Raw genomic sequence first — 27,053 nt, 5'->3', positions numbered from 1 at the left:
GCAGCCTCTATGTTACAGCACAGATGCAAATCATTTGTTCTTCCAGATGTTGTCACACTGCTACTTCCAATATATCTCACCATTAGCTGTGCTAGTTGGAACTGCTGGGAGCTGCAGTCCAACAACATTTGGAGGACCACATGTTTCTCACCCTATTTTCAACAACCAGTGTTTTTTTTTTCTTCTTGCTTTAAGTATGAGTTGTCCTCTTGACTTGACTTTGATGGGTAGGTTCTACAAAAGTGCCTATTTATGAGTGTGAGCATGCATGCACACATCTTGGTTTCACACAGAAGATAAGAAGGTTGTTCATGTCCTTATGCTCGGTGTCCTTGAACACTCTGAGCAATGTCAACCGGGTCAAAAATTACAAGTATTATAGTGCCACCTACTGGGATATTTCCTTTTCAAAGGATGTTAAGCGTTGTGCTCCCTGAATTCTTTTACTCCATCCATTTCCACTCCAGTTGAGCTTGTTCTTTTGTCTTTCTGGTGTGTGTGGAAATTGTTCTTAGGATCTGGTGTATTCCTGTATCGAAGGATGTTGTACTAGATGGCCCTTGCAGCCCTTTCCAATTCTGTGGTTCTATGGAAACATTAGACCAATTAGGCCAATTCTCTGGTCATAATTCAATGGAAAAGACATCAAGTTCTCCAGCTCTTTTCATGAGGCTGGTTCCAAAAAACAGGTGGTGGTGAGGAGAGGAAAGGGAAGAGGAAGCTCTTACTTGATAATGAAGTTACGATGTCTGCATGACTAGTGTATGAAGGATGAAATGGAGAAAGAGAGTGGTTTCTGATGTGAAGTCGAAGGCTTTCGTAGCTGGCATCTATAGTTTTTTGTGGATTTTTCAGGCTATGTGACCATGTTGTAGAAGAGTTTATTCCTGACATTTCGCCAGCAGTAAAGATGAAGATGCCAGCCACAGATGCTGGCGAAACATCAGGAATAAACTCTTCTACAACATGGCCACATAGCCCGAGAAATCCACAAAAAACTATAGAGTGGTTTCTGTTTGTTGCAGTTGTGTGCCTTCAATTCGTATCTGACTTATGGTGAGCCTATTGCTCATGGGATTCAAACCCTGGTCACCAGAGTCATAGCCTGAAGCTCAAACCACTACACCCTGCTGCAGCCATTTAAATTAGACTCTAGCAGGTGGTGTGAGTGGTTTCTCATTTCTCCTTAAAGTGGTGAGAACCCTTTCAGCTGCAGACTCAGGGGAGAAGCTAAGTAGTGAAGATGGTTTAAGAGATCACAGAACGCATGCATGTTTTGCCCTCACATAATCCTTTGATTAATTTCTACATTATCTTTTAATGACAGTGCCGCCTGGCAGGGTTTTGCTAAGCCACAGAGCGGGCACCTGCTGCAGGGGCTCTCTGAACAAGCGGGGGAGAGGGTAGGAGGGCAGGGGGGAAATCCTTGATGCTCCCATTTATCATCCTTGCTTCCAGTCCAATTTCATTCACACCTCACTTTTCTGATTGTCTTGGATTAAACATTACCAGAGGAAATACTGCTAATAGCCTTTTGCAGTGCAAAGAGCCTCCTCCACGTTCTAAGGCATTTATTATGGAAAGGATTATAATAAATTAAATGCTTAAACCAGCACTGTGCAAGCATTTTTGTCTAGGATCAAAATGTTTGCACTAGCTGTTTAAACATTCAATTTATTATAATGGGGAAATATCATTGAAAAATAAGCATGTTAATTAAACTTGGGTTTAGCAAATGTGAGTCATCCGGCATGGTCACACTATAATGAATACAGACAGGTAGAGTCTGCCTGCCCTCTTTTTTTTTTCTCATTAAGAAAATGAACATTTACATCTTTAAACCCCGCAGCTATTAGTTATTTTTAATGAACAGTGTTGCCATTTCAAAGCTGAAACCCTCATATGATACAGCTGAGATATTGCTGGGTCAGGAAAGAACTTCTGCTAATTAAATTGCAAAGAAGTTCTTTACCACAAATAATTGATTAAAGTCGTTACATGGATAATCAGTTTTGCAGCTAAGTAAATAACATAAAAATAAGTAACCTCCAGTAAAAGAAGGGTCACATGAAGGTGCTAAAAAGCAAGATAAGCCTTCAAGTAGAGGGGTGATGATAGAGAGTGGTGGAATAGAGGAGGACATATGTATTAAAGAAGCAGGGAAGAGCAGAGCTTGGAAATTATACTGTTTTGGACTACAGATCCCAAAATCTCTCAACCAGTATGGCCAGTGGCTGGATGATTCTGGGAGTGGCAGTTCAGAAAAGTAACATTTCCAACTTTTCTAAGAAAAGCCAAAATTTTTATATTTGAAATCATTCAAACAGATGTGAAAAGAAACACTTTCCAACCTGGGATGGCAGAAAGAAGTGAATTCAATTGGTTCCTCACATTTGTACAGGTTGCATCTACCTTATCCAAAATGCTTGGGACCAGAGGTGTTATACAAATAGCCTGAATGTAATTTTATACAATATTTTTAATAGCGTTATTCTTGAAACAAACTTTGTATACAAAGAACCAAAAGAAAGCAAAGGGGTCCCTATCTGAGCCACCCATCACAAAAGTTTTAGATTGTGGAACATTTCGGATTTTGGAATTCCAGATAAGGGAGACTCAACCTGTATTTCTTCTCTTGCCAGAATTCTTAGAGTAGTTTCCATGTGGCCAGGAAGTGGTCTTCTTTCCATTTAGTATGCAAGGCTAAACTCTAGCTGTGAAACCTGGGAAAGGACAATCATTTCAGGGTAGAGCGCCTGCTTTGTATGCAGATGGTCCTGGGCCTAGTCTGCAGCAAGGATCTCTTAGAGAGCAACCTGGAAGTCTGTTGTGGGTCAAAATATAGGTCATTACTGGGTTAGATTATGCAGGTAGACCAGCCTGCTCATATCATGGCAGCTTTCTGTTCCAGGAAGGGACATATAAGCCAAAGATGATAATAAACACTCCTTACCGTCATCATCTGTCTGAGCTGACATTTGGAGAGATGGATCCAGGAGTACTTCCATGTTGCAAACACAGTCTTTTGTGGGAGTATAACCCCATCCAAAACTGGCTAACACATCTCCAACTCCACATCAGGACCCTTGTCTCCACCTTTGTCTTGTCTGGATTCAGTTTATTTGTTTTTGTTCATCCAGGCCATTACCCTCACCAAGCATTCATTCAGAGGAGACACACTATCCTTAGCTGAGGCTGCTTTAAAGGCATGGAGAAATACCTTTGGGCCCCACCAGTGTACTGATAGCATCCCGTCCCATGCCTCTGGATGATCTCTCCCAGTGGTTTCATGTAGATGTTATAAGCATTGGGGATAGAATGGCACCTTGTGATACCCCACCATTGACTTCCACTCCAGTGATGACATCTAAATCAACTCTTATGCAATAAATTTTATCTGTGAAATGGTAATTAAGCAGCATAATGAGCTACTGAAGGTTCTAAGATTGGGTTCAGGGAGGAGAGTACCTGAGTTAGACTTCTCACCACTCTGAATTCTGGCCATGAATTTGTAGAGACACAATACTGTATATCTTTCTTCACTGCGTATATGGCCACCTTATAGGAACAAATATGTTTTCTGTATTGTGTCTTGTTTCATAAAAGTTGAGTTTTCTGCTATCTGTGTTCTAGTCGTTGTCCTTCCCATTTCAGCTCCATGAAGGTCTCTGTATACCAAGGAGTCTGATCAATGCTGTCAGCATGGGGCACCTTAACCAGGTGTTTGGTTCACCCCATTACACCAGTTCTGCTTCCCATGTCAATAGCCCTGGTTACATTTTGATTCCACTTACTGCCCAGGGTTACAACAAGATTGTTGGTAATACCAGTCATAAAACCCTCTAAGGCCTCCTGAAATCTCAAGAGATCCATTACCCCTCAAGGACACACCATTTTAATAGACTGTAGCTGTGATACTAGCCCTGACCAGAAAGTGATCTCTCCATGACAACCTGGAGGTATTAGTCACATACGAGCTGAAAACTGCATCAAGGGTATGACTTGCCAAATGTGACTTGGATGACAGAATTGGAGGTATACTTATCAAATTTGCAGATGAAACCAAATTAGGAGGAGTAGCTAATACCCTTGAAGACAGGATCAAAATTCAAAACGACCTTAATAGATTAGAAAGCTGGGCCAAAGCTAACAAAATGAATTTCAACATGGAGAAATGTAAGGTACTGCACTTAGGGTGGAAAAATGAAATGAACAGAAATAGGATGGGTGACACCTGGCTGAACGAGACTACGTGTAAAAGAGATCTGAGAGTCCAAGTACACCACAAATTGAACATGAGTCAACAGTGTGATGCAGCAGCTAACAAGACCAATGTGATTTAAGGCTGTATCAATAGAAGTATAGTGTCTAGATCAAGGGAAGTAATAGTGCCACTCTATTCTGCCCTGGTCAGGCCCCACCTGGAATATTGTGTCCAGTTCTGGGCACCACAATTTAAAAAGGATGTTGAGAAACTAGAGCATGTCCAAAGGAGGGCGACTAAAATGGTGAAGGGTCTGGAAACCATGCCCTATGAGGAATGACTTAGGGAGCTGGGGATGTTTAGGTTGGAGAAGAGAAGGTTAAGAGGTGATATGATAGGCCTGTTTAAATACTTGAAGGGATGTCATATTGAGGAGGGAACAAACTTGTTTTCTGCTGCTCCAGAGAACAGGCAGCGGAGCAATGGATGCAAGCTCCAGGAAAAGAGATTCAACCTCAACATTAGGAGGCACTTCCTGACAGTAAGGGCCATTCGACAGTGGAACACTCTTCCTCAGAGTGTAGTGGAGTCTCCTTCCTTAGAGGTCTTTAAACAGAGGCTGGATGGCCATCTGTCGGGGATGATTTGATTTAAATTTCCTGCATGGCAGGGGGTTGGACTGGATGGCCCTTGCAGTCTCTTCCAACTGTATGATTCTTTGATTCCTGAAACCAATAAACACACTCATGTGGACTACCCAGAGAAGCATCAGAAAGAAGGCACAAGGAAAGAGTTATGTCTGATCCCACAAGGAATTAACCCAAGTGGCTGTAGGAATTTGTTCTTCAGTGTTCTTGGAATTAGGAGTTCTGGTTTGTGTTTGTGAGGGCCTGAGATAACATGAGGGTTAACCAATGGTGAAACTGGGGAGCAAATAAAATGAGTGTTGTAGACTTCCCTGATTACAGCTATTATTGGCACTAAAGATGACAAATGGCAAATTTGATGTACCCTTTGCTGGGGGTTCCATGAGGGTCTCAGATTTGAGAAGCTAATAATGACTGTTATCAAGGTTGGTAAGTGAACATCAAACTATACTGGAAAGAGGGAGAGTCTTTTACTTCAAATGATGCAGTTCTATGATAGATACAAACAAATGGGATAACAAAAGAATTGCAGAAGAGGGTGTGGAAGTAAAGGAGATTTATTGTATATATGTAACAGGATTCCATGGGGGGGAAATACAATAGCAATAATGGAAGCTGTCAACAAGATCCAAATCTCAGTATAAGCATCCATCTTCCTGGGTTATGTTATTCCTAGGCTGTGATGCAGAAAGGGTTTTAAACTTGATTTTATAGCTTATCACTACATATTACCACTGTAAGGCCCTGAAAAGAAGGTCAAGCATCCATTATGGGTTTAAGGATAGTTTGTGACATGGTGACAGTGGTGAAATTAATTTGTTTTGCACAGTATTCAGAATAATAAGCAATAAGGCTTTTTTCCCCCAAAGAACAAAAAACGAATTGCTTATTCAGTACCAGAGAGAACCCATTACCAAAGCCTGAGTGCAGATGAAATGTTTGCTGTTGTAACCATGGAGGTAGGTTTTTTCCCCTGTGATTGTTTCTTTTAGATGCTGAACGCCTCCTGTACACAAGGAACTCAACCACGATGTTTGCCTCCACTACTACAGGGAAATGGGGCTGCTTTGCTGCAGACCAAAACAGTTCTTCCAGTGGCCAAATACTGACCCGAAATGAGTTGCATCTTGCATCCAAAATTGCTAATTAAAGTTTCCCTGTAGCAGAGGCTGATCATTGCTCTCTTGTCTGTGGCCATCTGCTCCTTTTCCAGTTCAGCTCCCAGGGCAATAAGTCTTCCTAACACTCTGTATTCCATTACAGTTTTCTTCTCCTTCCTGACAGAGGGCAAACATCAGCAGTCAAAGCCAGTTTCATTTTCCTTATAGCAGGGTGTCTCAGCCTGTGCCGCAGAGAACACAGACACCTATTACTCAGTTTCTCATAAAAACTCAGGGCATGATTTTAGCCGAGAAGGGAGCAGGTTCGTCCAGCCCCCTCAACCTGTCACCATACAGATTCTTGGATGTCCCACCAAGGTCAGAGTCTACCAGAGAAGCTGACAGAACAATGGCTACTGCCTCTGACTGGCATCAGCAAGAACAAGCGTGCCTAAACCTATGTCCCTTTTGTTCTCCTATTGCTCCTCACTCTGAAGATCTTTCAGCTGAAAAACCACCAAGTTTGGATGGAAGTGGTGAAGATGGGAATGCTGGTTGGGAAGCAGAGCAGTTCCATCCTTACACTGTCTTTTCTTCTAATGTGAGCTTTGCAGTGTGATGCTACAGTCAGAAAGGGTTTGGTCCTCAAGAAATTTAACCAGGGAAGAGCTAGCTCTCCCATCCAGGCTCAGGAAGCTGGTTGAAATTTAGCACAGTTTAAACCAGCCCTCATACAAACCTAGCAGGGCATGATGGTAGTGAAAAAAAAAATCCTAGATCAGTTTTGATATACAAAATTGGATAAAAATCTCTTCTGCATATCTGACCTTTCTGTGCATGGGCACACAAGATGTGAATGTAGACTTTACTGAATGTGTGAAAAGGCTACCTTGCTTTACTTGACTACCTTACTTTAGCATACTAGATGCTTCTTTGAGAAAGAGAAAGGGTTAGGTGTTCATGCAGAATTTTCCATGGAATAACAATGGAAATAATATATCCAGCGGTAGCTGTGTTGGCCATATAGCAAAGTACAATAATACCCAAATCCCACAAAACATTAATACCCTTATTGGACCAAAATGCACAATATACATGTTGTAAGCTGTTCCACTGGCTTCTTCATCAGGCAAAATGAGTTAAAAATCATACAGGAGAAGGAAAAAAAGTGACAATGGTGCTGCACAGACATGCCCCTCGCTTCATACTTCATACTTTGTCATACTTCAAAAAAATAGTAATAAAATTAATTTTAAAAATTACACAAACTATTATTTTTATTCAGTGTTCAGTGTTCTCTTCCTAACAAAGGGGCTTGTAGCTTCACAAAGGATTCAAGACAAATTACATCTCAAATACAGTCGATTTTTGTATTTCAGGCATAATTCAGTTAAGAATACTTCTGACAAAGAAGCTCCTTTTTACAAAGTCTTTTATGGGAGGTCAGCCATTCCCCCACACCGTTTCTTGTCTTCTGTCTATCCGGAAAGGTTTTCTTTTGCAGTATTTGGAGGATGGCAAAGGAGGGTTGGAGAAAGACAGCCTTTCAGTGTTGTGTTGCAGCAGTATGTCTGCAGTAAACAGTGCAATAAACTTCAACAAGCAAGGAATAGGATTCCTGCTGTAGCCGTACCTGCTTATGTATAACAAGCAAGGTAAACAGCTGGCTTCAGAATCACCTGCTGAGCATCAGTGAAGAGCAAAACAGAAAGAAAAGAGGAAAGTAGATTAGCCTGCTTTACCAGCTACTTTGGTTTGTTGAAAAAACATGGATCTATATGTTTCACCACCAACTTGGAAATCATGAGTAAAGTGGAGGCTGTGGAAAGAAAAAAAAAATCTTGGGATGCATTTTGGAAGAAGCTTTCAAGTAGTCTCTAGAAGGTTCAAAATGTTTTTGTTTGGTTATGCAAGGGTTACTTGATCTGGTTGTTTCATTTCATATGTGTATGTTACTCTTGAATAAAAAGTTTTCTGAAACTTGTTGAACTGCTATTCTTTTTTGTGGTGTAGGAAGCTGTTTCTGTTTTCACTATGTTATTTCTGTCTCTGGGACCAAAGTCTCTGTTAAAGAAGTAAAGTCCAAGAACACAGTTACTTTGTTAACTGAGGTATACCTGTACTGTAAGCAATGAAATGCTGCTAGATACCATGAAAGGATGAGCACATAATCAGACAGGGTGACAAAATTCTCTGAATGCTGGAGCACCACTGATGCTACAAATATAGTGTTATCTATCAGTAAGCCTTATGCTTCACAGTGTAACCATAAAAAATCAGGTTGCTCCAAGGAGTTCACAACCAAAGCGCTGTCACAGGAGAGGCAGCAGGAGAAGGGATGAAGAAGGAGGGGTGAGACATAAAAAGAGGGAAAACTCACATTCATTTCAGTTACAGATCCAGTTTCGATAGAGGATGACAGCTAAGAAATTGCTCCATAGGTTTAACAGAAGAAGTAGGCTTTAAGGAGGATTTGAAAGAAGAGAGAAAATAATACTCTATTTGAAAGGTGAGAAGCCTCCAGGGCTCAGGTCCAGTTGTTAATGGGCAGTTAATATCAAAGGATAGAATCGGTGGAGCAAAATGTTCAGATCTATATTTTTCTTAGTAAATCAGTCCAGTGTGTTCCCTTTTGGGGTCTTAATATTTTAAGTTAATTATTATTGTATTATATTAACGTTGGTCATGATTTAAAACTGGTGTGGGTAGCATTAATATAATCTGTGTGCCCTTTTCGTGGCTCCATCCTGCAATCAGAATCAAAGGTCTGATTCAAAATATCAAAGGTCTCCCCCTTCCCCCAGTCATTTCCATTGGTAACAGAAGGGGGGAAATCAATCTGTCCTGCAGTCTCACAGGTTCTGTGGAACAGAAGACTATAGGTAGGGACAGCTATCAAGGCTGGGTTATCAATGATGCAGTGGACAGAAATGCTCCAGTGCTTTCACTGACTAGGCTCTCCATGCTGCTGCTGGGATTGCATGCACACACACACATTATTTCTTCAGTGTGGATGCAACCCGAGAGTAGGCAACTGTCACAAAGAGAAGGAGAGTGGATTGGATTCAGGGAAGTGGTATTTTAGGGAGCATGGAGAATAAGGGAAACCGGGTCATTTCTGCACTCCTCCAAAATGGGTCTCCTTCAGATCCAAAGGATTTACTTCCAAGTAAACCCACAGCTTCTACACTGATTATTTTGCAGTGAAAGAAAATTTGTATTATTATTATTATTATTATTATTATTATTATTATTAAAAATTATTTCACTGAATAATAATAATAATAATAATAATAATTTTGCTGGTTATACATCTGGATGAAGCAGGGGGCATTTAGAGATAGGTGATACATTCAGATGAAGCAGAGGGCATGTAGGAATAGGTGACATTCCCTATCATTCATGTGAGGCTAGCATTCATGTAAAACTGGAACTAAGAAGTGGCCCCCTTCTTCACCCCGGAAATGCAAAGGTTCACGATGCTTTCAGACCCCCACTGAGCATGCGCAAGGGTCCGAATTTGAATAGTTGAATCCGCATGGTATGTACCGGTGTGATAATTTAATGTGCACTCGCTTCGCTTTTCAGCAATCACCACAATTTCGTTCTTCACGTGTGATAATTCATCACGTGAATTGCCTTGGATTCGAATTGACTCTGCTTCACCTTTACTTCGAATTGGCTCTGGATTGGAGTTCCAGTCTCACGTGTGATAAGGGCCTAAGAAAACCCTATTAAATTCATGAGGTGATCATAAGTTGACATGCAACTTCATGACACATAAATACACATACACACCAACTGCATTCCAGCTGAATGGTGTGATTTAAAAGAGGAACTCCTGGGAATCAAAAGGTCATTAACACACACATATACACAGGCCAGAATTTTTCCTCTGCCTCTTCTTGTAATGTGCTGTCTGTGTGGTTCATTGAAATAGAGTTTGATGCACAAACATGAATGGATCCCTATCAACAATGAAGGAATCAATAGTGGAAAAAGGAAGAAAGGAAAGTGAGACAGACAAGAGGTAGTGTGAGCATACTGTATATTTTTGCAATTACAGTACTGTGTTCCTAGATTTATGTTCATTTTATAAATTCTCAAGGTAGCAGGATCATCACCATCTATTTTATATGAAGTTACAGATCATGGGTAGGTATCTGTTTTCACTTAGTACATTGTTACAGAATTTGTGGATGTATGTAGTCCACTGGACATGTTTGGTCAGACACAGCACATTGCAGCTGTGGTATGTATATCGTAATGGGTCACAGGTTAGAAACTCTTTGCAGCTTTTGTTGGGGAGGGTCACTTACACTTCACCTCTCCATACCTACCATCGCTACATATTGCACATATGTGCCAAACAGATACACACACACACACACACACACACACACACACACACACACACACGAGTGATACAAATATACAATATCTTATAATAAAGCCACTGAAAAGAAACCTTAGAACTGCTTTCAAAAATGATGGAAAGGAGAAGGAATCATTTTGAACTAAGAAAAGAATGGGGTGGCCACTTGTTTATCACCCCCCCCCCAGCAAGAAAACAAAATAAGATGCTGAATTGTGTAGCACATAAAATCTGCATGTGCTAAATTGCAGGCATGTTTGAAAATTCGGAAATAATTGTTATTATTTAAATAGACATACAAATGCGTTTCACCATGGTGGAAAAAACTACGGCCTTGTGTGCCTGCTCAGTCTTTGGTCTAGGTATTAAGCATTTGACGGAAAATTCCCATACTCTTCCTTGCTCTCTCTTTGAATGGGACTTGGAGTTGAACCAGACAGCCCATTATAGAGATGACGCTTCAAGATTGTCATCTGAGTAGGACACATAGCTATTTTAGAAGGGAACTGGAGAGCTGGTAAGGGAAATGTAAGTGGATGCGAGGAGCTGGAGATTTGGAGCAAAAAATGTGGGCAGCTGCCCAGAGGAAGGTTCAAGAACCAAGAGGGTAAATGTAGAAAATATGTTTAGTCCTACAGAGTATATAGGGAGGGAGGAGCATGCACATAATGTATTGTGAGCAGGGTATAATTTATGTGCAAGGGGGACACCACTAATGGGAAAAAGACAGCAGAGTAATTAAGGGAAATGACACAAAAAGGAGCATTGTGGAGAGAGGAAATGATAAAGCATGGTATATCTAAATGGAGGGAAAGAGGATAGTGGCAGGAAAGAATGGGGAAATGAAAGAGTTGTAGAGAGTAAGAATGGTGGGGGCGGGGGATGAGTACAAAGAAATGACAAGAAAATATTTAGGTCAGGGCCAATTCACACTATAAAGTTATAACACTATAATTCCACTTTAATTGTATACCTTGAACCCTATAGTTAAGACTATGAACTATACTAATTCTGTTCTATCTCTCTACTGTGGAAGGCTTTCATGGCCAGCATCCATAGTTTTTTTGTGGGTTTTTTGGGCAATGTCGGTGTGTTCTAGAAGAGTTTATTCCTGATGTTTTGCCAGCATTTGTGGGCTGGCATCTTCACAGAATGCTGGCATGGAAGAGAGTTGGAGACACACACACACACACACACACACACACACACACACACACACACACTGTGTGACCCTTAACATGGAGATCACTCCTCCCTACCGAGGGTCACAAAGTACATATATACCCAACTTTCTTCCATGCCAGCATTCTCTGAAGATGCCAGCCACAGATGCTGGCGAAACATCAGGAATAAACTCGTCTAGAGCATGGCCATATAGCCCGAACCCCCCCCCCCCCACCCAAACATCTCTCTACTGTTTGCCCTATATTCTTAATGATCCTTCTACTCACTTTCTGTTGGCATCCCCACAATCTTGAATGCTGAGTGTGGACAAGGCCCTTCCCCTTTACCGACAAAATAGCTGTGATTGATTTTATTAATCACAGTTAATTTAGTGAGGCAGCGTGGTGTAGTGGTTTGAGCACTGGGCTATCTCAGGAGACCAGGGTTCATTTGCTCACCTGTCCATGGAAACCCAGTGGATCATAGAATCATAGAGCTGGGAGAGACCAGAAGATCCATCCAGTCCAACTCCCTGCCATGCAGGAACTCAAAATCAAACCATCCCCGACAGATGGCCATCTAGCCTCTGTTTGAGTAAGCCACACACTCTTGAAAACCCCCTTAGGGTCACTTGTTGTGTGCCTTCAAGCAATGACTCGAAGTCACACAATAATAACAAGAAACAACAGAATGTTACTTCTGCATTATTAATTTTAAATGGTTTTCTAGTGACTAGATATGCTTCAAGGTGAACTGCTGGGCTCCAGCTGTGTACTATCTTTATTCCTCAGATACTGTCATAGGATGGCAGTGGGCACCTGGAGGCCACCATTTCCTTTTCAAATGATTCCAGTTCCTGGGAGTATTTGAACTTGCTATAAGAACAACTTATGGTGTCTGTGCCCGAGGTGGAGTGCGGTTGGTAGCCTGGAGCCCCCCTTACCCCCCCTCACTGGGTGCAAACCTCCTACTCGCTATGGCTTAGTGGATGCAGTGGCTTAGTAGTTAAGACACCAATTCTGATAATCAGAAGATCGGAAGGTTGGCAATTCAAGGCCCAGGTGCTGCATGATGGGGTGAGCTCCTGTCACTAGTCCCAGCTTCTGTCAACCTAGCAATTTGAAAGCATGCAAATACAAGTTGATAGATAGGTACCACTTCTCAGTGGGAAGGTAACAGTGTTCAGTGCAGTCATGCTGGCCACATGACCACCAGAGCAGTCCTTGGACAATGCTGGCTCTTCAGCTTAGAAACGGAAATGAGCACCACCCCTACATTCGGTTACGTCTAGACATTCATGTCAAGGGTCTACCTTTACCTTTCCACCTCCACCATGCATTCAGTGTAGTTGGTAGATGCCTTTACCAAGAGGTTGTCTATTTCTCTGAAATGGATTCTGCTGGATAAATGGGGTATGGCTTCACAGAGTTGAGTTTGTGTTTGGGGCTCTAATTCCACCTCTGCCATGTACAGTATTCAGGTTCTTTGGCAAGTCTTTCAGACTCACCAGTTCACGTTTCACCGTACTGTTTTGTGGTCAGGTGAATGGGCCATTATGTAATAGTATCCATAAGACATTGTCAAAATGCCAGATACGCCTGTCAGCTGGAAAAAGCTGGAGATCTCCTGTGCATTTTTCTCCAGGGTGTTATGACCTTCTCGGGAATCAAATTTTCAGGTGGAAAACCTCTGCTTTCTCTGAAGCTATGCTGATTTTTAGTACAAATGTTGTCTGTTGTGTTACCTGCACAGGTCTGTAATCATGACAATAGCATTTGAGCCCCTTCAACACTTAACATGTCCTTTATTAGTGTTTATACAAGTGACACAGAATAATTAAACCACAATTAGTTTCAAACTGACCATGGACTCCAGAAACACAATTCACACTTGGCAAGGCAGTCTTTCCCATACAAGCAAGCTGCTTAAGTAACCTATCATTAATCTGTGAAAGTTCTTTTTTAGTGATTCCTAAAGGATTCAGTGTTCTTTTTCTTCTGAGCATGTCTTTCAGACACTTCCTTTGGCAAGAATTTCTGGTCCCCCTTCCCCAAGGTTTTATTATATAAAAATAGAATGAAATTTCTTTATATACAAACATTACATTACATGATATACAGGTTAAAAAAAAACTACAAAAAGGCAGGCCATGGGTGAAGCGAAAGAGCAACATAGAAAAAAATTAAATACTGCACATTTCATAAAAATTACATTAACTACAAAGAGTTTTGTTTGCAAATATCAAACAGTACCAACGTAATTGGAAATCTTTCCCAACAACTTCTTTAACACACCATATATATCTATATATCTATCTATACAAACCTGCCCACATATACATACATGGTTATGCATGTACTTCTGTGTGCACATGTGTATGTGTGCATATACGTGCATACGCAAGCACACATAGGCTTCCATACACACACCTAGCTGTGTGTGTATGTCCAGGACTATGTGTGCATATATATTTGTATGCATACATGCATGCATACATAAACACATGTCTATAAATTAAGGCACATTTTGCTTATTCTTTGTACACTGAACCTGGTCAATAATTTAAGAACTCTTGGAAATGATCTGTGTGCATTTATGTAGGTGCATGCTGGAGTTGGGATGGGGGAGCTCAGAATGGAAGCAGTGTTTATAATCTTTTTAAGAGAGGTGTTAAGATGCAAAGACTTTTCCTGTAAACTTGGAGGCCTGTTGGAGCTGGTTATGGTCACAAAACCATGTGAAAGACACTTTGCACATGCTCAGAGTCACTGTCCTCTTCAACAAAACCGCAAAATGCAGAAGGTAGGTGGGTGGGGGGAGAGAAAACATCCCCAGTGAATGCATCATTTGAGAAATTCAGCTTTCCAGGGCCTGACACCAGTTTCTCAAGTTATTTCTCTGGCCTGAGATCTGGGGGCCTGAGCTCAAGTCAAGTGCCGGGAGGCAGTTAGACTTTCTGACTGGTCTCTGGTGGAGGCCCTAAGTAGCGAGTAGAGGGGGCCTGGTATAGGGGTACTGAGATCTCTTGGAGGTCTGGCAGTCTCCCTGGATGGGGAGGAGACAGCAATGTCATTGTCCTGTCATAATCCCTGTGCAAGACTTTCTCATAGACACTCTGAAGTCCCACAGTCTTTGGCAACTGTGCCTGGTAAAAATTGTCTCGGCGAAGGGAGTCCCTTGGCAGTGAGGTGCTCTTGCAGAAAGTGGAGAGCTGGGTCTTTGGGTGGGGAGCGGCGTGTGTGTTGGGGCGACCACAGGAAGGACTCCAGCATCGGTCGGAGTGGCCTAGGATCTTGCATTCAGCAGTACAAGCCCACAAACCTAGAAAAAAATTATAAACAACAAAAAGTGATAACTTGTAAATATGGACATGCGGTATGCAGAACAGTGAGTATACAGTTTGGCAGCAACAGGGAGCACCTTTTCTTGACAGTCCTTATGTTTATCTAGGAAAAAAGTACCTCCTTAATTCTCTGGCCTTTAGGTCCAGAAAAGCTACACATGTTCCTTTGTGATGCTCTTTCGGTTCAATCATTAGGTGTGTAAGAACGAGAAGTCCAATCTGTAACTTAAAAGCCAGTAGGAGTCCTGGTGACGCAGTGGTTAAATGCCTTTACTGCAGCCATTCGTTCATAAACCACAAGGCTGTGAGTTCAATACCAGCCAGAGGTTCAGGGTTGACTCAGCCTGGCATCTTTCCATTGGTTGCTAAAATGAGTACCCAGCTTGTTGGGGGAAATTATTTTACACTTTGTAGGGAGTGCTTAAATGCACTGATAAGCAGTATAGAAATGTACTTGCGATTGCTATAAATGTTGTAGTCTCGCTGTTTAGGATGGATTATTTCAGATTAACTGCCCTCTCCCATTGACTGTTCAGACTAGGGGGGTGCTGGGGTTGCGGACTGCACCAGGTGTGTGTGACACCACTGCTCCTCAAATATGGGCTGTGGCATTCATCTGCTTCCCTATAAAGTGTTTTAAGAGATGGTGGGAGTGGGATGAAGCTCAGTGGGAGAGGAAAGGAGAGGCCCCAGAATTTTTTTAAATTAAAAATTCAAATTATTATTTTTTAAAAATTGGGGTTTTTTTTACATTTTTATTCTTTTTACATTTTCTTTAAAAACATCACATTTTAACCAAATCTTCACTATGTACAGTATATGCAAATATATTTAGATTGTGAATATGATACTGTAATTTGAAGATATCATTTTAATTTTGCTCATTGTTTGAGGAGCCCTGGTGGTGCAGTGATTAAATGCATGTAATGGAGCCACTCCCTCAAAACCATAAGGTTGCAAGTTCAATACCAGCGAAAGGGCTCAAGCTTGACTCAGGTTTGCATCCTTCCAAGGTTGCTAAAATGAGTACCCAGATTGTTGGGGGCAATTAGCTTACAGTTGTACACCACTCAGATATTGTTAGTTCAGTATGGAGTGGTATATAAATGAAGCTGTTCGTTTGTTTTATGTTACAACTATTAGCATTACATTCAGCGGTATATGGGAAATAAAATTTATGAGTAACATTAGTGCAAAAAAGCACTACTAAGGATTCTGTATGGTGTGAAATGGGAGGAGGTCAATGGGGGGGGGGGTGACACCAACCTTAGGGACGCCACTGGTGTTAGGCATCCAACAGTTGGAAGCAGAATGGGTAGATTAGATTACCTTTAACCAACTTTTACCTGACAGGATGCCTAACAATCCAGTAGATTTAAATAGACAATGGAACAAAACAAGACGTGTCCCAATCTAAGTGGCGATACGTTTTTACAATTAGGCAGGCAACTTTTTTTTTTAAATTATAGAGTGGGAAGAGCTCATCCATTTTTAAAATGGTTTAAAAATTTATTTTTAAGGAATGTGAGACATATCCGAAAAGTTGTTATGCAGAAGACAGAGTAGAATGGTTTACTTTTGCTCCAGCAGGTAAGACAAGAACCAATGGGAAAGTGCAGAAAAGCAGACTTCAACTTAACCATAGGAGAAATTTCCTGTTGGTAGATACAGTCTGCCTTGCAAAATGGTGGCTCTTCTTTGCTGGAGGTATTTAAGCAAAAGCTAAAATGGCCACATGCCATGAGTGCTGCAGTTCCATCCTTCACAGCAGATCCCTGCACTGAGCAAGGGTTTAGATCAGTCCAGATGATACTTTCTGGACTACTGGTCCCATCATTCCATGCTGGCCATTTATGCTGAGTGTATAGCCTGACCCATCTGGAGCAGGTGAGATTGGCTAAAATAGTTCAAATTATTATTATGCAGATTTAATTAATAACTGCATTAGTAAAATAACATTTGTTTTTAGTTAAGCGGCTTTGCTGACTGCGGGCATAAATCACAGTAGCCTTTGCTCAAAACAAATCGATGCCAGTTATACTGAAGCATTTTCAAATTAAAGCTTCATCCTAAAGATGGGCCTGGTCAAGGCAAGCTTTGTAAAAACTCTGCTGATTTCAATAGTTCAGCACAAGCTTAACTCTCCTGTTGAAATCAATGAAATAAAAGTGCTTAAGCTACAAAGGAGTATATAGGACTAAGCTGTACTAATCAATTTCTGTCTATGGGATTATGTTGATTTAAACTGAACTATTACTGCTTAATTGGTCTGGAGGAAAAATTAACAATGTCCATGAAGCTCTTGGCTTAGATAACAATTTCTAAACTGCTTACATACAAATGTACTTATTGTGTGGTCTCCGAATGGTTAAAAAAACAACCCTGTATTCTTTATCACAGCTATGGTAGTGTTTCCATAAACACCTCAGCCCACTTTTGTGACAAAAATGTTTGTGATTTACATAGCTCACCCATGGAAAGACACAGATGTATAATGGCCAAGTCCTGATAATGCAGGGCAAATTCCATCACCCACCCATCAGAAGACTGCCATCTGGTGAGAGGTTTGCTGAATTCCCATGACAGAATATTGGCTCCAGTAGTGAACTAGCTCAGAGTCAATTATGGACATATCAATGTAATCTTGCATAAAAAGATACAAAGAGCAGGTGGCATGGAATTGTGTGTGCAGAAATCCAACATTTGCATCCTGGAATCAATCACATGAAACTCTTCTCGCAATCCAGGAGCCTCTAAATGCACTGAGCTAGAGAACACCCGGCTTAAATACCAGGAGCTGTAGGCTGTATTTCAAAGGAAGGCAAAGGGAAACCCACCTCTGGGTATTCCTTGCCTAAGAAAATCCCATGAAATTAACGGAGTTGCCATAAATCAACAACTGACTTGAAGGGATATACACATACGTAAATGCGTAGAAGCACATATTTGTTGTCCAACACATCTGGAGGGCATTAGATTAGGAAAGGATTGAGCTAAAATAATCAGAACTGTAGGTGTTTTAATTTTGGTTTTCAAGTTGGGTTTGTTGAGACATGTTTGTTTTATAAATACAGTTGGTCCTCCTTATCCACAGATTTTTTATACACAGATTCAAAATATTGTCCACAGCTTGAAAATATTAAAAAAAATTATAAATTTCAATATCAAACCTTGATTTTTCCATTTTATATAAGGGACACCATTTTGCTATGCCATTGTATTTAATGGGACTTGAGCATCCACGGATTTTGTTATTCACAGGGGATCCTGGAACCAAACCCCAGCGGATAACAAGGGTCCACTGTATGGTATTGTATCTTCTATTTTCTATAAGGATAAAGGGACAAAGACTAAATCTCATTGGGAACTATGTATGAAGGAGTGCAAGAGACAAAGGGATAAAGCAGAAATGTAAATGTAAGGGGACAGAGTCCCACCTTCTTAACAAGAACCCTAGTTTTCCACCATTTGGAGGATCTATTAATGATCACAAGTGTATCCCATTCCTCTTCAAAGGATCTCATAATGGCATACTGTTTTATCTTCAAAACACACCCTTGTGAAGTAGAAATCACTTAGGTGGAAAGAGAACATCTGACTGAAAGCAATCCAGTGAATTTAATCAATGAGCCCCTTCAGATGCTAATCAACTTCGAATCCCATCATTCCCAGCCAGTATGGCCAATGGTGGGAGCAACTGTGCAACAGTATCTAGAGGGCCACAGATTCCCCCCTTGTGATTCCCTCCTTATCCATGGATTTTTTTAAATCCACAGATTCAAGCATCCATGGATTGAAAATATTAAAAAAGGTACAAATTCTAAATAGCAAACCTTGATTTTTTCCATTTTGTATTAGAGATACCATTTTACCTTTTTCGTTGTATTGAATGGGACATGAACATCCACGGATTTTGTTATCCATGGGGGTCCTGGAACCAAACCCCAGCGGATACCAAGGGCCCACTGTATAGGAGCCCAGGAATTCCTTATCTTTCATCTGGTGGAGAAACCAGCAGGCTGCAGAAAACAAACATGCCACCCTGACCCAAGGATGCTACCATGCCCTATGAGGAACGACTCAGGGAGCTGGGGATGTTTAGCTTGGAGAAGAGAAGATATGACAGCCCTGCTTAAATATTTGAAGGGATGTCATATTGAGGAGGGAGCAAGCTTGTTTTCTGCTGCTCCAGAGACTAGGACCCTGAGTAATGGATGCAAGCTACAGAAAACGAGATTCCACCTCAACATTAGGAGGAACTTCCTGACTGAGAGTTCCTGCATGGCAGGGGGTTGGACTGGATGGCCCTTGGTGTCTCTTCCAACTCTATGATTCTAAGAGCAGCCGGTGGGGTGCAGTGGCCTGCATATGAAAAACGATGGGAAACTACCCACCCATTAAGCTCTCTCAGCTCTCTCAACTTGGTCTACCTCCAAGAGCTGAGATGGGCAATATTCAACCCAGTTGCATTGGGCACTATAAGAATGACCTGTTTAGGTTCAGGAAGGATCTGATTCTTCAACTTTCTGGTGTGGATGTACCTTGAAATCTTTTAACCACACCGATTTCTATTTTATTTATTTAATTTTAGTGCCACCTTTCTTCCAGAAAGGGACCCAAGGTGGCTCACAAGACGCAAAGGTCTGGATCAGGACTAAAGTGTGCAGACAGGGGAGGCTTAAATTCCTTGATTCCTTAATTCCGCAAGGGAAAGGCAGAATATAAATAAATCATATCATCATCATCATCATCATCATCATCATCATCATCATCATCATCATCATCATCACCCCCCACCACTATTTCCCCCTTTGCATTCATCCCTTTCCCTGTAGGAGCTGAGAACAAAAGGAATCAATTGGTATCAATAAATGTCCCCTCCCTGTTTTTTCCTTACAGAAAAGGCCAATTTAAAGGAGGAAAGGGCTGGGGATGGGGGGAGGTTTGGACAAACGGATCAGGCCAGCCAGCACTTACTTTAAAATAAGGAAGCAGGGACCTACAACAGACACTAAGGCTGACTTCAGGTAACTGGGTGTTCATAGCTGAACATGATCCCAGATCCCTTAGAATGGAGGTGGCTCCTACAAACAGCAGAGTCCTGAACTGTAGAGGTCTTCTGCAGCATGTTTCTGGAGCATAGAATCATAGAATTGGAAGAGACCCCAAGGGCCCTCCAATCCAACCCCATGCTGCCATGCAGGAACTCTCAATCAAAGCACCATGCACAGATGGCCATACAGCCTCTGCTTAAAGATCTCCAAGGAAGGAGACTCCATCACTCTCTGAGAGAGTGTGTTCCATTGTTGAACAGCCCTTACTGTCAGGAATTCCTCCTAATGTTGAGGTGGAATCTCTTTTCCTGGAGCTTGCATCCATTGCTCTTTGTCATATTCTCTGGAGCAGCAGAAAACAAGCTTGCTTCCTCCTCAACATGACATCCCTTCAAATATTTAAACAGGGCTATAATATCACCTCTTAACCTTCTCTTCTCCAGGCTAAACATCCCAGCTCCATCCGCCTGAAGGCTCCCTCCAGGAACGCAAGGTAAAGGTGTGGGGCGTGGGGCGGGTGGGGGCACCCTTACCATTCTGCATGTGGGTGATGAGGTCCTTCTTCAGGGCATCTCCGCTGATGTCGGAATCGCTGTCGTTGAAGTCGCTGTCACCTTTGCCGCTGTCCTTGCCGCTGAATTTGTCCGCTTCTCTGCCGGAGATGGTGTTGAAGGAGTGGCCCTTCCAGATGGCCATGGGGGGCACCGGCTCTTTGCTATAGCTAGGATTAGAGGTGTAAGGCTGGAGGAGGGAAGGAGGACGGAGAGATGCAGGAGGAGTAGTGGTGAAGGAGAAAGAGAGAAAAGAAGGAGCAACACAGTCAGAGGCAAAGGAAATGCAATGATAGGAGGAATAAAAGCATGGGATGTGTAAATTCTTGGATTTACACCGCGTTAATTTGCCTAGTAGTGGTGGGTTATGTGCTATGGCTCTGGAGATCTGGGTTCAATCCCCAGTTTGGCTGGGGAAACTCACTGGGTGACCTTGGGCAAGTCACACTCTCTCAGCCTCAGAGGAAGGTAAAGGCACACCCCCCACTGAACAAATCTGGCCAAGAAAAATGTGTGACAGGTTCACCTTAGTAGAATCATAGAATCGTAGAGTTGGAAGAGGCCCCAAAGGCCATCCAGTTCAACCCCTTCTGCCATGCAGGAACTCTCCATCAAAGCATCCCCGACAGATGGCCATCCAGCCTCTGTTTAAAGACCTCCAAGGAGGGAGACTCCACCACTCTCTGAGCGAGTGTATTCCACTGTAGTATTGTTGCCCTAAAAGGCACACTGCATATCATGCAATGTGCGGCATTTAGACTCAAGACCTGGGTTTGATTCCTGCCCGCTTGGGCAAGTCACACCCTCTCAGCCCTCTCAAGGAAGGCAATAGCAAACCTCCTCTGACAAAACCTGGTCCAGGAAACCTCAGGGAAGGCTCATCTTAGAAAGGAGAGGAAGGGGCTATGTCAGAAGCAACCACTGGGCTGACCATTGAAGGGTCTTTGGATGCAAGCTCCAGGAAAAGAGATTCCAGCTCAACATTAGGAGGAACTTCCTGACAGTAAAGGCTGTCCGACAGTGGAACACACTCCTTCCTCAGAGACTGGTGGAGTCTCCTTCCTTGGAGGTCTTCAAGCAGAGGCTGGATGGCCATCTGTTGGGGATGCTTTGATGGAGAGTTCCTGCATGGCAGAATGGGGTTGGACTGGATGGCCCTTGGGATCACTTCCAACTTGCAATTCTATGATTCTATGTTAAGTTTTAATGATGGAGTGGTCATTAGGGGGAGAAGGCATGGGTGCTGCCTAAAGCCAAAGTTGATGGAGAGTTCCTGCATGGCAGAAGGGGGGTTGGACTGGATGGCCTCTTGGGGTCTCTTCCAACTCTATGAGGGGGGCCTAGTGAAGGTACCAAAATCCTGGTCAGAGGGGCCTTGTGGGCATCCCCCTCCCTCCAGGCAGGGAAAAGCTGGACCCCTCTCCTCCTCCCTTCCACCTACTTCAGCCCCGTTGGCTCCTCGGAGGCGGCTCTGGGCGTCGTAGAGTCCGGGGACGGCGCTGCTGCTGCTGCTGCCACCGTCGGAAGCGGCCGGAGTGAGGTCCTCGCTGGTCGGGGCGGCCTTGCTGGGGAAGGGCGGGGAAGAGGGGGCCTCGGGGAAGCCCTTGCCGGGGGAGCCCTCCAGGTCGAGGCGAGGCGGGCCGTTGAGGGTGTCCTCCACCTCCTGGGCGTCCTTGCCCTTCCTCCTCCTCCTCCTCCTCTTGCAGGTGGTGGCGATGGTGATGATGGCAGCCAGGAGGAGGGTGCAGCTCCCAGCCAGCACCGCGATGACGATCAGAGGGGTGTCCCACTGCACCCCCGACGACGACGACGACGACGAGGAGGAGGATGCCAACTCCTTGAACTCCCCTCGGGCTTTGCTGCCTGCCTCCCGCTCGACGGAGGGGGGCCAGGAGGCGGCCACCACGAAGCGGAGGGGGACGGAGGTGGCCATCGGGGGCTGTCCGTGGTCGGCTACTCTCAGCAGGAGGCGGTAGACGCGGCCCAGGGGCGCCCCGGAGAGGCTGCCGGTCAGCACGATTTCCCCCGTCCGTTCATCGACGGCAAACAGCTCCAGAGCCTCCTCTTCCTCCTCTTCCGATGCCTTGCGGTCCATGTCGTCCAGGAGGGCGAAGCTGAGCTCGGCGTTGGCTCCTTCATCGGCGTCGTGGGCCTGGATGCGGGCCACCGTGGAGCCCCGGGGGGCTTTGCCGGGGACCAGGACCTCCAAGGACCCGTTGCGGAGGGGCGGCTGGACCACGACAGGCGCGTTGTCGTTCACGTCGAGGATCCGGATCCGGAGCGGGGCGTCGGCGTGGAGCGGGGGCTGCCCTCCATCGGTGGCGCGGACGGTGAGGTCCAGGAACGGGAGCCGCTCGCGGTCGAAGGCGCGAAGGGCGTAGAGGGCCCCTGTGGCCGCGTCCACCGACAGAAAAGTGCCCAGAGGGGCCCCCAGGATCTGACCGTCGGGGGGCGGCAGGAGCCGGTAAGCCAGGCGGGCGTTGGAGCCTAAATCTGGGTCGTGGGCGCTGAGGGTGGCTAAGGAGGCCCCCGGAGGGTTGTTCTCGGCCAACGCCACCTCGAAGCGCGGCCGAGAGAAGCGGGGCGGGTTGTCGTTCTCGTCCGAGAGGCGGACCGTCAGGCGGCGGAGGGTCCTGGACGGCGGGGAGCCTAGATCCTCGGCCACCACCGTCAGGTTGTACTCAGGGCGGCGCTCTCGGTCCAAAGAGCCGGTGGTCAGCACCACGTAGCTGGCATCGTAGGCCCGGTGGAGGGCGAAGGGGGCAGAAGGCTCTCCACTGCTGCCGTCGGGGGAGAGGAGTAGGGAGCAGCGGACCTGGCCGTTGGCGCCGGCGTCGCTGTCGGAGGCGCTGACCAGGGCCACCAAACTCTCCGCAGGGGCTGCCTCGCTCACATAAGCCACTGTCGCCCCCTCGAGGGCTTCTTCTTCTTCTTCCTCCTCCTCTTCTTCCTCGTTGTCCTTCTCCGTCGGGGGCCGCAGGGCGGTGATGGCCAAAGCCGGGGCGTTGTCGTTGACGTCGAGGAGGCGGACGACCACTTTGCAAGAGGCGGCCAAAGGGCTGGCTCCGCGGTCCGAGGCCTGGACGTCCAGCTCGTAGGCCCGCTGGAGCTCGTAGTCGACGGCGCCGCGAAGAGTGAGGCGCCCGGAGAGCGGGTCCAAAGCGAAGAGGCGCCGGGCCTCGACGGAGACCTGGCTGCCCCAGGAGTAGCGGAGCTGCCCGTTGGCCCCTTCGTCCGGGTCGGAAGCCTCCAGCTCCAGGAGCAGCGAACCGGGGGCCGCGTCCTCGGGCAGCTCGACGGTGAGAAGGGAGCCTCCGCGGGGGAAGGAGGGCGCGTTGTCGTTGGCGTCGAGGACGCGGACCGAGACGGTGGCGGTGCCCGATCGGGCCGGGCTGCCGCCGTCTTTGGCCACCAGCTCCAGGCGGTAGGCGGCCTCGGTTTCCCGGTCCAGTTCGGTCAGGAGCACCAGCTCGGCGCACTTGAGGCCGTCGGCGCGGCTTTGGGCTTCCAGGCCGAAGTGTCGGTTGGGCGAGACGGCGAAGCTCTGGATGCCGTTGGTGCCGGCGTCCGGGTCAAAAGCCAAGGCCAAAGGGAGGCGGGTGCCCGGGGCGGCGCTCTCCGAGACCTCCAGCGCCAGCACCGACTGAGGGAAGCGGGGAGCGTGGTCGTTCACGTCCCTCACCTCCACTTCGACGTGGAGCAGGCGGTAGGACGAGGCCACGCTGCCCCCCAAGCTCACCACGTCGAAGGCCAGCAGGCAAGGGCCCTCCGCTTGGCCGCACAGCTGCTCCCGGTCCAGCCTCTCCGGCCCCAGGCTCAGCTGCCCGTCCCTCTCCCGCACCAGCACCAGAGACCCGTTCCCCGACGGCTTCATCAGCCGGAATGTCCGCTCCCCGGAGTCGGAGGGCATCTCGTCGGCTAAGGTTCCGATCACCGTCCCCGGGGGCTCCTCCTCGTAAGTGTGGTAGCGGATGGTCTTCCCTAAAGCGGAGGAGGAGGAGGAGAGCATCCAGCAGAAGAAGAGCAGGGCCCTCGAGGGGCAGGGGCTGGCCCGCTCCATGGCTGGGAAGGGGAGGGCACCAGGGACAAGTCGGGAGGGGAAGGAACCGGAGCCGCCGCCGCTGCTTCCAAACACCCGACTCCTTCTCTTCCCTCCGCTCCCCGCTTTTAAAGCGGCGCGGCCCCTCCGGAGGGTCTTTTATAGGCGCGGATATGCAAATCGGAGTGGACCTCCAGCCTATGGCAGCCTCTCCTCCTCTCTCGCTCTTCCCCGGACCCCGCCCCAAAATGCTTTTTCAGACTGAAATCAAGAGAGAGGGAGAGATGTGGGACAGACGGGGCGGCGGGGGAGAAGGGGAGTGTCGCCCTTCTTGTGTCCCTCGGCTCTTCTGGGGAGGGGTCCCCCCTTCTCCCTCCCGATCGGGGAGAAGAAATAGGGGTCCCCCCCCAAAGCCTTTAGGTTGGGATCGGGGCTTTTCTAAGGCTCTGCGGGGGAGGCGGCCGTCCAGGCTGAAAGAGGCAAGAGGAGGATGTATTAAAAACCACCTTCCTCTTCTTCCTCCTGGTTCTGATCCTATAAAGTCTCCCTTCCTTCCTTCCTTCCTTCCTTCCTTCCTTCCTTCCTTCCTTCCTTCCTTCCTTCCTTCTTTCCTTCCTTCCTTCCTTCCATCGAGGAGGCTTTCCTGTGCAGCAAAGGGAAGGAGGGAAAGGGAGAAGGAAAGAAAGGAGATAAGAGACGGGGCTGCATCCGCATTGCAGGAATAACCCGGTTTTGACGCCGCTTCATCCTCCCTGACTCGATGCTGGTGGTGCCCCAAGGGACGACCCTTCCCAGGACATTCGAATCAAGGTGGTGAAAGCGGCGCCGAACCGGGTTATTTCTGCAGTGCGGATGGGCTCAGGATTCCGGCGGGTTTGGAGGGCGACGCTCTCCCCCAAAGACTCCTCCTCCTCCTCGCTAGCCCTCATCCTGGCGTCCAGCCCTTCCCTCTGTGTCTGTGTTCTTCCTGGTGACAGGCGACAAAAGCCAGGGAAGGGAGGAAGGAAGGGGGGATCTAAGAGGGGAGGATCGGGATCAGGAGCCCCTTCCCTGCCCTCCTGGATCAAGGGCACAAAGGGGGCTTCGGAGGAAGGGAAAGAGGGGGCGAGGGGGAAGAGAAATGCCTGTGATATCCCCCCGTCTCCCCCCCTCCGCCTTCGCAGCCCCTCGGAGGGGATTTGCTTTTTGTCCTCTCTCTCTGGGAAGCCAAAAGGAGCCGCCTTCCAGGGGAACAAAACCTCAGCGGGAAGCTGAAGCCTGGCACGGACCCTGGCAAGACAAAGCCATCTGCCGTCGGGGAAAGAGGAGCAGGGGCAGGAGAGAGAGAGAGAGTGCGGTGCAGACCTTGGATCCAAGCCTCTTTTGCATTGGCATCATTAAGCCAGTGCTGGCCACACTCCCGATGCCATCCTCCAAAGGGCCGGTCCCAGTCTAGTGCCCATGTTGGACTACAACTCCCATCGTCTCAAACAGGGTGGCTGAAGGGAGGGGAGAGTTGGTGCTCAGCCCATCTAGAGCCCACATAGTGTCCCTGATTCGTAGCTATTATGGAATCACTACACTACTGCCTCTGAATGTTTTGGGCTAGGAACCCGAGGGACACAATCCAAAGACATAGCCGTGTTAGTCTCTGGGATCAGCACAGAGAGAGGGCTTCTTGCAGCACCTTCGAGACGGACTGAAAGAAAGAAGTCGGCAGCAGGAGCTTTCCTAGGTTTCAGTCTGCTTCCTCAGATGCTTGACGTGGGTGTCCTTGAGCAAGTCACACTCTCTCAGCCCAAGAAGCCAATGCCAAGCCCCCACTGAAGAAACCTTGCCAGGAAAGCCCTATTTGGTAAGGTTGTCAGTGCACTGACAAGCGGCATAGAAACACAGAATTGTAGCGTTGGAAGAGACCCCAAGGGCCATCCAGTCCAAGCCCTTGCCATGCAGGAACTCTCTCTCAAAGCATCCCCAACAGAGATTTTGTTTCACTGGTGGCTGATTTACACCCAACCTCTCCCTCAGGCCCTCTGCTCTCAGGGGCACTTTCTTCTCCTATGTGAGTTTGTGCAGGAGGGCAGCCCCTGATCAGGACTAAACAAGACATTGCAATGGATCACTTGTGGGATCAAATGTAACTACCCCCCCTCCCCCCCTCAGAGCAGGAAAGGCAACCTGTTGTGGCTCCTCTCTGGTGCCACAACAAACTGCATTCCCCAGGATCTCATAGCATTGCTCCCAGGCAGTTAAAGTGATGTCAAGACGCATCCAGTGCGGATGTGGCCAAAGGCTAGCTTGAAGGTTTTTGGAGGGCAAGGACGTTTCAGTATTGTTGTTGCATGCCTTCAAGTCGTTTCCCAGGGCTTAAAGGACGAGGTTTTCTGGGTCTGAGAGTGTGTGACTGTGCAGTTGATCTCAGGCGCCCAAGTAAAGCACTAGGTGGGAAAGGGGAGTAAGTTAGTAGTAACCAACTTCAGCTTCATGCCCCTGTTTCTGGGGACAGTGATTTGAGAACTTCCAAACAATGGGCCCAAGGCATCCTATCTATCTATCTATCTATCTATCTATCTATCTATCTATCTATCTATCTATCT

General features: G+C 46.2%; 2 protein-coding genes across 3 annotated transcripts in view; both read right to left on the bottom strand.

Moving 5' to 3' along the window:
• The window catches only part of CNMD (chondromodulin), a 771,045-nt gene that overhangs the window by 49,630 nt on the left and 694,362 nt on the right, over positions 1-27,053 (bottom strand). The window lies entirely within an intron of this gene.
• PCDH8 (protocadherin 8) lies at positions 13,282-24,589 on the bottom strand. The gene is made up of 3 exons (XM_042460673.1): positions 21,880-24,589; positions 20,421-20,628; positions 13,282-14,811 (listed from the first exon to the last, which is right to left on the bottom strand). The coding sequence occupies exons 1-3, from the start codon at positions 24,496-24,498 to the stop codon at positions 14,438-14,440; spliced, it is 3,201 nt and encodes a 1,066-aa protein (XP_042316607.1). The 5' UTR covers positions 24,499-24,589; the 3' UTR covers positions 13,282-14,437.

This window comes from Sceloporus undulatus, chromosome 3, assembly GCF_019175285.1.
Source record: "Sceloporus undulatus isolate JIND9_A2432 ecotype Alabama chromosome 3, SceUnd_v1.1, whole genome shotgun sequence".
Lineage (NCBI taxonomy): Eukaryota > Metazoa > Chordata > Lepidosauria > Squamata > Phrynosomatidae > Sceloporus > Sceloporus undulatus.
Note: the sequence above shows the minus strand (reverse complement) of the source record. Positions and strands in the feature narration are given on the sequence as shown.